The sequence below is a fragment of the Bombina bombina genome, chromosome 12 (genome assembly GCF_027579735.1).
Source record: "Bombina bombina isolate aBomBom1 chromosome 12, aBomBom1.pri, whole genome shotgun sequence".
Classification (NCBI taxonomy): Eukaryota; Metazoa; Chordata; class Amphibia; order Anura; family Bombinatoridae; genus Bombina; species Bombina bombina.
In genome coordinates, this window is record NC_069510.1 from 57,367,980 (window position 1) to 57,382,692 (window position 14,713).

A 14,713-nucleotide genomic window follows, 5' to 3' on the forward strand; every position below is an offset into this window, starting at 1 on the left:
TCTAGGAACTTGTCCATTTTACATAGTTTCTCTGGGATGACCAACTTGTCACAATCATCCAGAGTGGATAATACCTCCTTAAGCAGAATGCGGAGATGTTCCAACTTAAATTTAAATACAATCACATCAGGTTCAGCTTGTTGAGAAATGTTCCCTGAATCAGTAATTTCTCCCTCAGACAAAACCTCCCTGGCCCCATCAGACTGGGTTAGGGGCCCTTCAGAAATATTATTATCAGCGTCGTCATGCTCTACAGTATCTAAAACAGAGCAGTCGCGCTTACGCTGATAAGTGTTCATTTTGGCTAAAATGTTTTTGACAGAATTATCCATTACAGCCGTTAATTGTTGCATAGTAAGGAGTATTGGCGCGCTAGATGTACTAGGGGCCTCCTGAGTGGGCAAGACTGGTGTAGACGAAGGAGGGAATGATGCAGTACCATGCTTACTCCCCTCACTTGAGGAATCATCTTGGGCATCATTGTCATTGTCACATAAATCACATTTATTTAAATGAATAGGAATTCTGGCTTCCCCACATTCAGAACACAGTCTATCTGGTAGTTCAGACATGTTAAACAGGCATAAACTTGATAACAAAGTACAAAAAACGTTTTAAATTAAAACCGTTACTGTCACTTTAAATTTTAAACAGAACACACTTTATTACTGCAATTGCGAAAAAACATGAAGGAATTGTTCAAAATTCACCAAATTTTCACCACAGTGTCTTAAAGCCTTAAAAGTATTGCACACCAAATTTGGAAGCTTTAACCCTTAAAATAACGGAACCGGAGCCATTTTAAACTTTAACCCCTTTACAGTCCCTGGTATCTGCTTTGCTGAGACCCAACCAAGCCCCAAGGGGAATACGATACCAAATGACGCCTTCAGAAAGTCTTTTCTAAGTATCAGAGCTCCTCTCACATGCGACTGCATGCCATGCCTCTCAAAAACAAGTGCGCAACACCGGCGCGAAAATGAGGCTCTGCCTATGCTTTGGGAAGCCCCTAAAGAATAAGGTGTCTAAAACAGTGCCTGCCGATAATATTATATCAAAATACCCAGATAAAATGATTCCTCAAGGCTAAATATGTGTTAATAATCAATCGATTTAGCCCAGAAAAAGTCTACAGTCTTAATAAGCCCTTTTTGAAGCCCTTATTTACGATCGTAATAAACATGGCTTACCGGATCCCATAGGGAAAATGACAGCTTCCAGCATTACATCGTCTTGTTAGAATGTGTCATACCTCAAGCAGCAAGAGACTGCTCACTGTTCCCCCAACTGAAGTTAATTGCTCTCAACAGTCCTGTGTGGAACAGCCATGGATTTTAGTGACGGTTGCTAAAATAATTTTCCTCATACAAACAGAAATCTTCATCTCTTTTCTGTTTCTGAGTAAATAGTACATACCAGCACTATTTCAAAATAACAAACTCTTGATTGAATAATAAAAACTACAGTTAAACACTAAAAAAACTCTAAGCCATCTCCGTGGAGATGTTGCCTGTACAACGGCAAAGAGAATGACTGGGGTAGGCGGAGCCTAGGAGGGATCATGTGACCAGCTTTGCTGGGCTCTTTGCCATTTCCTGTTGGGGAAGAGAATATCCCACAAGTAAGGATGACGCCGTGGACCGGACACACCTATGTTGGAGAAATAAGTATAAAATGTATCACAATAGAGATGTAAAATTGGGCATTAGGCCAAAATAATATATATATCATAAAGGGGTAAATAATAATATAGGGCAAGCAACATAAGTTTAAGTAAGGGGGCGAGTGGGATGATGCAATGATAGAGGCACATCCCAACTTGAAGTTAATAACTGTGAATGTGGTTTCTACTGCAGATGGAGTGTTGTAGTGTGAAGTAAATATATGCCTGGTTTTAATCTCTTTTCATTCCTTTGAGGGTCTTGGAAAAAAACAAAGTGGTTCAAAGAGAGAGATTTGGTAAAGCAAAAGCAAAGACCAGATGCTAAAAGCAAGGACCAGATGCCAAAAGATGACAACAAAGAACTTCAGTGAACCATTATAACTTTTGTTTTACAGGCACAATTCACACTTTATTAATAAAGATTTTACTACACACATACCCATCTAGTGTACCCACACTCACACACTCATACATGAACTTTTAATCTTTCCCAATTTTAAGACCATTGTATAAATGTTGCTAATGGGGTTTAGCATAGGATTTTGTGTTTCTATGTATAATTTTAAATTATTTTTTTTAATGAATTGTATAAAGATAGACTAGGAATTGACAGTCCTAGGAAAGTACAGAAGAGCTCATATCGCCGAGGGAATGATATTCCTAAGGGATGGTGGGAGAATTTTCCCTGTGTTCTTCTGTACTAGTGGGTATAACTAGAAAACGGGGCAACATAGGAGAAGAAAAAGTGAGGGAATGTAGTGACATTTTATCACTGGAATATTCACCTAGCTGATCTTAAAATCCCTTCCCCCAGGTACACCTTTCTCTCTGAACTAAAGACACTCCCAATAGCCTTTGACTGGCATTTGATAAACCACTCCCTATTGAATTAGGGTATAAAGAACTGGAACACTCTATCTCTCTCTCTTTTTCTTCTTATCTTGTGCATGCTGAAAAGATGGCTGATGGTGGACACACTGAAGAATGCGGCTAAGTATATTCCTATGATTATTTTAGTAGTGTTGGACAAACTGGGGTTATTGTAGTAAAGTTGTCCTGTATTAAATATGTGGACTGTTTTGCTGTAAAATAGATGTGTATATACTGTATACCTGTAAATATTTATCTTATTATTAACATATATTGATTCCAAATAAACTGTTTGGAAACAATGGAGACCCTCTCATAGAGTTTATTTCACAACTTACCTGTATTGGTTTACTAAATTAGAATTATATTTTAAATTAATTAATAACCACAGATACGCAGAGTAACTGGTTTACAAGCTTGAATAAGAGTATCAATGACACTCTCAGGTAAACCTCTCTTAGCTAAGACTAAGTGTTCAATCTCCACGCAGTCAGCCTCAGAGAATCTAGATTTTGATGAACAAATGGACCTTGTAACAGCAGGTCTCTGCGACAAGGTAGCTTCCACTGAGGAGATGAGGACATCCCCACTAGATCCGCAAACCACTTCCTTCGCGGTCACAATGGAGCAATCAGGATTACTGATACCTGCTCCTGCTTGATGAGGGCCACCACTCGAGAAAGAAGCGGTAATGGAGGAAAAAGATATATGAGTTTGAACCTCCAGGGCACTGCTAGTGCGTCTATTAGATCCCTGTGGGATCCCTCGACCTCGACACGTACCAGGGTAGCTCGGTATTGAGATGGGACGCCATGAGATCTATCTCCGGCTTCCCCCTCTTGCTGCATATCTCTGCAAACACCTTGGGATGGAGAGACCATTCCCCTGGGTGGAAGGATTGCCTGCTGAGAAAATCTGCCTCCCAGTTGTCCACACCCAGAATATGAATCGCTGACAGCAAACAGCTGTGGGCCTCTGCCCACTCCAGAATCTGAGATAATTCCTTCATCGCCAAGGAACTTCTCGTTCCCCCCTGATGGTTGATGTAAGCCACTGAGGATATATTGTCTGATTAGAATCTGATAAACTGGGACAAACCCAGAAGTTGCCAAGCCTTTAAGGCATTGAAGATTGCCTGTCGTTCCAAAATTGATAGGGAGGGAGGAATCCTCTTGAGTCCACGACCCCTGTGCCTTCCTGTCACCCCAAACAGCTCCCCATACGGATAGGCTTGTGTTCGTAGTCACAATCTCCCAGGATGGTCTTAAGAAGCACATCCCTCGTGCAGGTGATCTGGACAGAGCCACCAAGAGAGATTCTCTCGACCGGCTGTCTAATACAATCTGTAGAGACAGATCAGAATGATCGCCATTCCACTGTCTCAGCATGCACAGTTGTAAAGGTCTGAGACGGAACCTGGCAAAAGGAATGATGTCCATGCAGGACACGATGAGACCAATCACCTCCATACACTAAGCCACCTCCATACACTAAGCCACAGAGGGACTCAAGGAGGTCCAGAGGGCAAGACATGCTGAAGTTAGCTTGCAATGTCTCTGGTCTGTTAGAAATATCCTCATGGATATGGAGTCTATTATAGTACCCAGGAATTCCACCCTGGTACTTGGGGTAAGAGAACTCTTTCTTTTAAGTTTATCTTCCATCCATGTGATTGAAGAAGACTGAGAAGGACTCAGAGTATTCTTCAGTAAGACAAAAAGATGGTGCTTGCACCAGAATATCATCCAAGTATGGGGCTACTGTAATACCCTGAGTTCTGACAAGAGCTAGAAGACCCCCCAGAACCTTTGTAAGGATTCTTGAAGCAGTAGCTAGGCCAAACGGAAGGGCAATGAACTGGAAGTGCTGATCTAGGTAATCAAACCTCAGGAATTGAAAGTGTTCCCTGTGGATTGGAGCATGAAGGTAAGCGTCCAGATCTATAGTGGTCATAAACTGGCCTTCCTGAACTAAAGGAAGGATGGACCTTATCGTCTCCATCTTGAAGGAAGGGACTCTGAGAAATTTGTTTAAGCACTTTAGGTCCAGAATTGGGCGGAAAGTTCCCTCCTTCTTTGGGACCACGAAAAGGAGGATAGGTTCCGAACGCACTGCTCCTATGTCGAAAGGCAAAGAATGACTGGGGTAATGAGGAAGTGGGAGGGATATTTAAGCCCTTGGCTGGGGTGTCTTAGCCTCCTCCTGGTGGCCAGGTGTTGTATTTCTGTCAGGGTGCCAGGAATGAGACTGAAATAAGAAGTGCAAAAATAAGTACACCTTTATTAATAACAAAGAAATAATAAAAAGTCCAAAAGTCAAATAACAAGCCAGGAGTCAAAGCCAGAGCTGGTAGTCAGACGAGCCGAGTCAGGAGCCAAAGCGAGTAGTGAGACGAGCCGCGTCAGGAACCAGTAAGGACATCAGACAGCCAGGTAATACACAGAAACAGGAACTCACAAACAGGTCTGAGAAAACTCAAGGGCAAAGCATACTGAACAGAAGCCCTTTAAATAATAAGTGATGACATCACAATTCTGAGACTGCAACCTGTCTCACACGGATGATGTACAACAGTCTGGCCATAAGAGGGCGTGCAGGAAATGAGCAGCATCACACACTCTGCACCAGATTCAGCAAGAAAAGGTAAGCAACATGGCTGCCAGCAGCACATGGCAAACAAAGCAGGGAAAAAACCCTGACAGTACCCTCCCCTCAACGACCCCTCCCCCGCGGAAGGACAAAAGGCTTATTGGGGAAATGGGCATGGAAGGCATGGAGGAGGGCGGGAGCATGAACATCAGAGGAGGGAACCCATGAACGCTCCTCAGGACCGTAGCCCCTCCAGTGAACCAAATACTGTACACGGCCCCTGGACATACAAGAGTCAATAATGCTGCTGACCTCATACTGCTCATGGTTGTCAACAAAGATAGGACGGGGATGAGGCAACACAGTGCTAAACCGATTACAAACCAATGGTTTCAAGAAGGAGACATGAAAAACATTGGAGATGTGCAGTGCAGGAGGAAGGTCAAGAGTTTAAGCCACAGGATTGACCCGTATGAGTATTCGAAAAGGACCAACATAACGAGGAGCCAGTTTATTGGAAAGCACACGAAGGTTCAAGTTTCGAGAGGACAGCCAAACCCTCTCACCAACCTGGTAGGAAACTGCAGGCAGACGCCTACGATCAGCCTGGAACTTTTGGCGCTGCATAGAACGATGAAGGCAATCCTGAATCTGCACCCACGTGGAACGAATTTGCTCCTCCAAAGCAGGAATACCCTGAGACATGAATGAATCGGGCAACAAGAACTATGAACGGGGATAACTGGGAGGAAGCATTAATAGCACTATTACGAACGAACTCTGCTCAAGGTAACAGTTCAGACCAATTATTGTGGTGATCTGAGACATAGCAACGGAGGAACTGTTCCAGAGCTTGATTAGACCGTTCTGCAGCCCCATTAGATTGAGGGTGATATGCCGAGGAGAAGGAAAGCTGGATCCCCATTTGAGCACAAAAGGAACGCCAAAATCTGGAGACAAACTGGCTACCCCAGCCCGACACTATCTCCTTGGGTAACCCATGTAAACGGAAGACCTCCCGGGCAAAAATTGAAGCAAGCTCCTGAGCGGTAGGCAGACAACGGAACAGGAGGCTTCCGCAAGTGCTCCTTGAAAGAGGGCCTCTCTCTGAGTTTGATGTCAATTAGGATAAAAAAAGACACCAATTCCTTGAGATCCTCTGGTAAATCTCTGGCAGCAACTTCGTCTTTAATCGCATCAGAGAGCCCATGAAAGAAGGCAGCAATAAGGGCTTCATTGTTCCAACCTACCTCTGCGGCAAGCGTACGGAACTCAATGGTGTACTGAGCAACAGTTCTCCTATCTTGCTGAATGGACATGAGTCATTTAGCAGCAGAGGAGGAGTGAGCCGGAACATCAAATACCCTTCGAAAGGAGGCCACAAATTCAGGGTAATTTGAAATCACAGGTTTATTAGTCTCCCACAAGGGATTAGCCCAGGCAAGAGCTGTATCAGAGAGTAACGAGATGAGAAATCCCACCTTAGTTCTGTCAGAGGGAAACGCCTGAGGTAACATCTCAAGGTAAATGCCAACCTGGTTCAAAAACCCTCTGCACTGAATAGGATCGCCTCTATATCGCTGAGGTAGAGGTGCAGAACCGGACATGCTCCTGGTAGGACTAGGTGCAGCAGCGGAAACAGGAGCAGCCATAACTTGTGGAACACTCTGGTCCAAATGTGCAGTGCGAGTCAGCAAGGTTTGCAGGGCTAGTGCAAATTTATCCAAGCGGTGATCCTGTTCATCCATCCTGGAAATTATGGTAGGTAACGGTGGATTATTAGCACCATCAGGATCCATGGCCCTTGCATAATGTCAGTGTGCCAGGAATCAGACAGACGAGAAGTGCAAAAATAATCACACCTTTATTAATAACAAAGAAATAATAAAAGGTCCACAAGTCAAATAACAAGCCAGGAGTCAAAGCCAGAGCTGGTAGTCAGACGAGCCGAGTCAGGAGCCAAAGCGAGTAGTCAGATGAGCCGAGTCAGGAACCAAGAGGGACGTCAGGCAGCCAGGTAAAACACAGGAACAGGAACTCACAATTCTGAGACCGCAACCTGTCTCACACGGATGATGTACAACAGTCTGGCCATAAGAGGGCGTGCAGGAAATGAGCAGCATCACACACTCTGCACCAGATTCAGCAAGAAAAGGTAAGCAAAATGGCTGCCAGCAGCACATGGCAAACAAAGCAGGGAAAAAACCCTGACAATTACCCAAAAGTAAGGAATGAAGCCGTGCACTCTCCCTATCTTACGAAGGAAAGTATGCTTTTTGGAGAACATTTTGATATGTCTCAAATGGGATTTAGCAATAATTTTATATTTTTATTTCAATAAATCATCTATTGCTTTCATATGATTTGTATGAGTCCTACTGCAATGTTATGCATCTCTTTCACACACTTAAAATACAGCAAATTATCTCTTGCAAGGTAAAAACTTCCATTAGAAAATTCAACCAAGAGCTTTATAGCACTAGCAAGATTTCATTCATTAGGTAACTGGGCCCCTAAATAGCAAGGGACATTACAGTAAAAATAACATGGTATCACAAATTAGAGTCTTTTATTTTTTGCATTAAAATGTCCCTTTAATATTCAAGGTCCAGCAAATCTTCAATATTTGTTTTAAATGAGCAAACAAAGCCAACATTATGGTAATGAGTAGTAATATACTGCGATTAGTTCTTACCTCAAGTACCACCACCACTCTACCCCCTGCTAACCCCATCAGGAGGTGCGTCATGTGGGCGTAACCTTCAGGGGTTACCTGGCAACCTCCAAGAGGATCTCCGCGGGCAGCATCAAAACCAGCAGATACCAGAACCAGCTGTGGGTTAAACTGAGGAAAAACAATGATGTTGTCAACCGAGATCTCTGATTACTCAGTTATATATGTCTAGTTTTTATCTCCTCACCTCATAGGCAATGGGCATCACTACTCTGTGAAAAGCCATTAGATACTCTGGGTCGCCCATCTTTGCACCATTCCAGGGGATGTTCACATTGAATCCCTCTCCCTGACCAGTACCGACCTTATCATGTGCAGCATCCTCAGAACATGGAAAAAAGAGACCGTGATCATATCGATGGATGGACACGTATAGCACACTAACAAAGACACATAATGTTAGTGTACTCACAAATAAAGACATGCATGCTCATATAAATAATCTCATACATAATGACCTTGCATCTTCCTGGAAGATATGTTGTGTGCCGTTTCCATGGTGAACGTCCCAATCGAGAATCATCACCCTAAGATGAAAGCAAATATTATATTGAGCCAAAGTATAGACCTTGGATAGATACCATCTTTGTTAAAGTTTAAAATAAGACATTTTTAAAGATAATTTGTAAAAGAATCATTAATGCAGGACAGGATGCCAGGCAAAAAGCAATCAGAGGGACATAAAAAGGAAAAAAAAAGAGAAAAGTTAATCTTACATGACTTCCATCTTAGATTTTACAATAGTGTTCTCCACAGAAAATTTTGCCAGATGGGTGGTATTATGAAGTAGCCAGGTAGGGCTGTGTAATACTTTGCAATATTATAACATTTTCTGTCATTTAATTATGGCACTTCAAGGTATATAAAAATCAATTTTTTTTAATTTCATGATTCAGATAGAGCATGCAATTTTAAGCAACTTTCTAACTCCTATAATAAATTTTACTTTGTTCTCTACCTATCTTTATTTGAAAAGCAGAAATATAAGATAAGTAGCTGGCCCATTTTTGGATCCGAACCTGGGTAGCACTTGCTGATTGGTTACTACTCTTAGCCACCAATCAGCAATAGCTACCTAGGTGCTAAACCAAGAATTATTTAAAAAAAAAATTGGACAAAAAAGTTATAAGGGATTAATGATATGAGGTCTCAGGTGTTAGCAAAAAAAAGATGTATGTGTGTGTGTATATATATATATATATATATATATATATATATATATATATATATATATATATATATATATATATATATATATATTTATATGTGCATATATGTATTTAAAGATATATAAACACTTAAAAACACAAATACATATGTACTCACATACAGACATATATATATAAGTGCATTGGGGCCGTTTTCAGTTAAAGGGACACTGATTTTGTGATTCAGATAGAGCAACTTTATAATTTACTCTTATTAGCAAATGTTCTTCATTCTCTTGGTATCTTTATTTGAAAAGCAAGAATGTAAGATTAGATGCCAGCCCATTTTTGTTGAACAACCTGGGTTGTTCTTGCTAATTGGTGAATACATTAATCCACTAATAAACAAGTGCTGTAAAGCATTCTGGACTTTCTTTTTCAAATAAAGATAGCAAGAGAAAGAAGAAAAATTGATAATAGGAGTAAATCAGAAAGTTGCTTAAAGTTGCATGCTCTATCTGAATCACAAAAGAAAAAATGTGGGTTCAGTGTCCTTTTAAGTAGATGAAAACATGTATAGATATCCTTATAAATAGTCATGTATATAAATAGATGTATATAAATTTGCTCTACTGACTTCTATGGGGGATTAGGTTATCGCAAGTGCGATATTCTGAGTTCTGATTTCTTATGCGTGGCGGTTTAGCGCACAAGCTAAAACAGTTTCCGTTCAACTCATAATACGAGCGCAACCCGACACGTGCAAAAAGTTTACTTCTAGCAGAGTAATAGCACTCCACTTGTAATCTGGCCCTAAATAGGTTCTGGGGAGAACACTCCAGTAAATAGTTAGAAAAAACTTAAAATGAGGACACAGTTTGGTGCATGTTGTCATGGATACAAGCCAGAAACCAAATACGAGAAATTTCTACATCTTCAACCATAACCCTGAGTAATACTTACCAGTGAGAACCCCCTCTTTGAGAGGCGTAAACAGAACAGACCACGCCCACATTTTAACCCTATTACAATCTTTCATAACCGCTAACCCCTCCTACTCCTAGATATGTCCATCATAAAAAGTAGACAGGAGCAAGAGGGAGGGAAGCTGGTAAGTTTTAATCAGGGACATTGGACTAAGTATAGAAATTTCTTGTATTTGGTTTATAATTTCTAGTTATTTTTGCCCTCCCAGGCAATACTTAACAGTGAGAAAGTTTGGAGGAAAGTGCACTAAGTAGCAGCAAAAAAAAAACATGAAAATGAAATGTATGTCAGCAAATGCAAGAAGCATGATGGGTAAAATGGGGGAGCTGGAGCTCTTAGTTGCAGAAGAAGACTATGATATTATCAGTGTAACTGAAACTTAGTGGGATGATTCACATGACTGGGCAGTTAGCTTAGAGGGGTATACATTATTTAGGAGGGACAGGAATAATAAAGAGGTGAAGGAATCTGCATGTATATTAGACCTGACCTTAAACCTACAATAAAGGAAGATATTTATTATAATACAGGCGACAATGTAGAGACTCTGTGGGTTAAAATAAGGAATGGGGGAAAAAATCCTAAACAAATATTACTAGGAACATGCTACAAGCCCCTAACATTAGTGACATGGAGGAAATTCAACTACTAATGCAAATAGGTAAGGCTGCTAATAACAGTGCTGTAATTATGGGAGATTTAAACTACCCTGATATAAACTGGGCCAATGAAACTAGTAATACAACTAATACAATGTATTCTCTAATAAAAATACATAGGATAAATGGATAACATTTAAAACTCTGTTAAATAAATACACATACCACATGATTATAAAAGTAAAAGAAAATAAATCCAAGCCAATGAGGCTAAATAAAAATGTGTTAGGAGAAATTAGGAAAAAACAAAGGGCATTTAAAGTATTCAGAAAATAGTACAGATTCAACATACCAAATACATAAGGAATGTAACAAAGCATGCAAAAAAAGCAATCAAATTAGTGAAAACAGAAAATGAAAGATCAATTGTAAACCATAAAAGGTTTTTTTATTTAAAGGGACACTGAACCCACGTTTTTTTTTTTCATGATTTAGATAAGGCATGCAATTTTAAGCAACTTTCTTATTTACTCCTATTATCAATTTTTCTTCATTATCTTGCTAGCTTCATTTGAAAAGCAAGAATGTAAGTTTAGATGCCGGCCCATCTTTGGTTCACAACCTGGGTTGTGCTTGCCGATTGGTGTCTAAATGCACCCACCAATAAACAAGTGCTGTCCAAGGTCTAAGCCAAAAATTGTCTGGCTCCTTAACTTAGATGCCTTCTTTTTCAAATAAAGATAGCAAGAGAACAAAGAAAAAATGATAATAGGAATAAATTAGAAAGTTGCTTAAAATTGCATGCTCTTACTGAATCATGAAATATTTTTGTGGGGGTTTATAGTATGCCTTTAACCCCTTAAGGCCTGGGCATTTTAGACAAAACTTCCCCATAAGACCAGAGCATTTTTAGCATTTTTGCCATCACTACATTTAAACAGAAATATAGCCTTTTTTATATTTACCTATCAAAACTATATATATTTTTTTAAGTAGACAACCCAAAGTATTGGTTTAGGCCCATTTTGGTATATTTCATGCCACCATTTCACCGCCAAATGTGATCAAATTTAAAAAATCGTATTTTTTTTCCCCAATTTTAGGTTTCTCACTGAAATTATTTACAAACAGCTTGTGCAATCATGGCACAAATGGTTGTTAATGGTTCTCTGAGATTCCCTTTGTTCAGAAATAGCAGACAAATATGGCTTTGGCATTGCTTTTTGGTAATTAGAAGGCCGCTAAATGCTGCTGTGCATCACACTTGTATTATGGAGCTGCTGTCAAGTTTAAAAGGTACGTTTTTTTCACAAAAGGAGTGAAATGTAAATTTTGATGAATTAAAGTGCCCCTGTTTTTAATCGAATTTTTAAAAACCGGGCACTTTAGCATCAAAATTGACATTCACTTTAATTAGGTACCTTGTAGGGTTCATTTTAGCTTTAATGTAGAGATCAGCCTCCCACCTGACACATCCTACCCCCTGATCCCTCTCTGACCCCTCTCAAACAGCTGTCTTCCCTGCCCCCCCCCCAAAGGTTTTATTTAATTATAAAAAAAACAAACAAAAAAAACCTTTTATTTTTATACTCACTGACTTTCTTTTTAAAATATTTTCTGCAGGATAGTATCCCCCCTCAAACAAGTCTCTAAACCTCCCCCCTCTGCCTATTTGCCGGCATCTTAGGTACTGGCAGTACACAGTTTGCTGCAATTATTAATTTAAAATTCTCATTTTTTCTGTAGTGTAGCTGCCCCCCCTCAATACCCTACCACCCTCCCCCTCCCAGATCCCTTTAGGGCAACGGATACTACATAGAAATCCTCCTCATTGCCACTACCTCCCTTCTTTCCCCTCAATGACGCAGGTATTATTTTTTTTTGGGGGGTGAGGTAGCGTGACGTAGTGGTCCCACCTGCACCCGCCCTCCTCCCGCATCCTACAGCGATGAGTCGCCCACGCACCTTCCTCCTTACCCTCCCACCCACCAACGATCAGCACCACCGTTGTCCGATGCAGAGAGGGCCACAGAGTTGCATTGGTAACTCTGCAAATCTATTGTGGGGCATGCAGAAATAGCGCAATCTCACAATTTTTGAGCGAAATCACGGCAGAGAGAAGCCCAGGAATGAAGGGACGTACAGGGTATGTCGCTGGTCCTTAAGGGCATAACGACCAACCGTTGTACAGGGTACGGCGCTGGTCGTTAAGGGGTTAAGTATACAAATGGCAAAAAATCTAAGGAGGACAATTTAGGTACATTAACATTTGTGAAGGGGTAGCCTGATTAACAGTGACAAAGCTGAGGTGCTAAACCAGTTCTTTTCTTCAGTATACTCAAGAGAGGAACCAATGTGAAATACATTGAAACAAACTAGAACATACAAGCCCATACCATTAACTGGGTTATCTCTACAAGATATCAGGAAAAAAATGGATAATATGAAGGTTAATAAAACTCCAGGCCCAGATGGAATTACACCCAAGGGTTTTACAGGAACTTAGCACTGTTATAGACAAACCTCTACTCTTAAAGGGACAGTCTACTCCATAATTCTTATTGTTTAAAAATATAATCCCTTTATTACCCATTCCCCAGTTTTATATAACCATCACGGTTATATTAATATACTTTTTTACCTCTGTGACTACCTTATATCTAAGCCTTTGCAGACTGCCCCCTTATTTCAGTTCTTTTGACAGACTTGAGCACAATTTTATTTATATGGCACACATGAACTAACACCCTCTAGCTATGTAAAACTGTCAAATGCTTTAAAATAAGAGGCGTCTTCAAGGGCTTAGAAATTAGCATATGAGCCTAACTAGGTTCAGCTTTCAACAAAGAATACCAAGAGAACAAAGTAAAGTTGATGATAAAAGTAAATTGAAAAGTTGTTTAAAATGTCATGCCCTATCTGATTAAGGAAAGTTTAATTTTGACTAGACTGTCCCTTTAATGTTTCAAGACGCATTATCCTCAGGCATAATACCCTAGGACTGGTGTAAAGCTGATGTGGTGCCACTTTTTAAAAAATTGTGTCCAATTTATTCCTGAATGGTTGGAACTGGAGAGACTTGAACTTTCAAGATAGCAGAACTCAAACCTTGCAGAAAGCCATGATGCAAAAACGCAAACAGATTAAATAGACTTGATAAATGTAGGTACATTATGCAGAAGCATCCAGTGGAAAAAACAAAATTTATGCTTACCTGATAAATTCCTTTCTCCTGTAGTGTAGTCAGTCCACGGGTCATCCATTACTTATGGGATTATAACTCCTCCCTAACAGGAAGTGCAAGAGGATCACCCAAGCAGAGCTGCTATATAGCTCCTCCCCTCTACGTCATACCCAGTCATTCGACCGAAACCAAACGAGAAAGGAGAAACTATAGGGTGCAGTGGTGACTGGAGTTTAATTTAAAAATTTAGACCTGCCATAAAAAACAGGGCGGGCCGTGGACTGACTACACTACAGGAGAAAGGAATTTATCAGGTAAGCATAAATTTTGTTTTCTCCTGTTAAGTGTAGTCAGTCCACGGGTCATCCATTACTTATGGGATACCAATACCAAAGCTAAAAGTACACCGGATGACGGGAGGGACAGGCAGGATCTTTACACGGAAGGAACCACTGCCTGAAGAACCTTTCTCCCAAAAACAGCCTCCGAAGAAGCAAAAGTGTCAAATTTGTAAAATTTGGAAAAAGTGTGAAGTGAAGACCAAGTTGCAGCCTTGCAAATCTGTTCAACAGAGGCCTCATTCTTAAAGGCCCAAGTGGAAGCCACAGCTCTAGTAGAATGGGCTGTAATTCTTTCAGGAGGCTGCTGTCCAGCAGTCTCATAGGCTAAACGTATTATGCTACGAAGCCAGAAAGAGAGAGAGGTAGCAGAAGCTTTTTTTTTTTTTAAATTTAACTGTTTTTATTAGATTTTTGAAACAAAGGTACAAAGAAAGAAACATAATACAGTAGTACATATATTTTACATCTGAGCAGAAAAACAGTGTAAGGCTATTGAGGTGGTACAAAATCATGACAGGTAGCTATATTTGCAAATTATTTGTCATAACCAAGAAAAAATGCGTGGTATTCATCATGTAGAAGATTACAACTATACAAG

The 14,713-nt window shown here is 40.4% G+C and overlaps 1 protein-coding gene across 1 annotated transcript in view; it reads right to left on the reverse strand.

The window, feature by feature from the left end:
* The window catches only part of LOC128642666 (uncharacterized), a 90,465-nt gene that overhangs the window by 65,164 nt on the left and 10,588 nt on the right, over nt 1–14,713 (reverse strand). The window contains exons 2-4 of the mRNA XM_053695448.1: nt 8,315–8,383; nt 8,044–8,236; nt 7,818–7,967 (exon numbers count right to left, since the gene is read on the reverse strand). Coding sequence (XP_053551423.1) covers nt 7,818–7,967; nt 8,044–8,236; nt 8,315–8,383 — 412 coding nt within the window. The remainder of the gene's footprint in view (nt 1–7,817; nt 7,968–8,043; nt 8,237–8,314; nt 8,384–14,713) is intronic.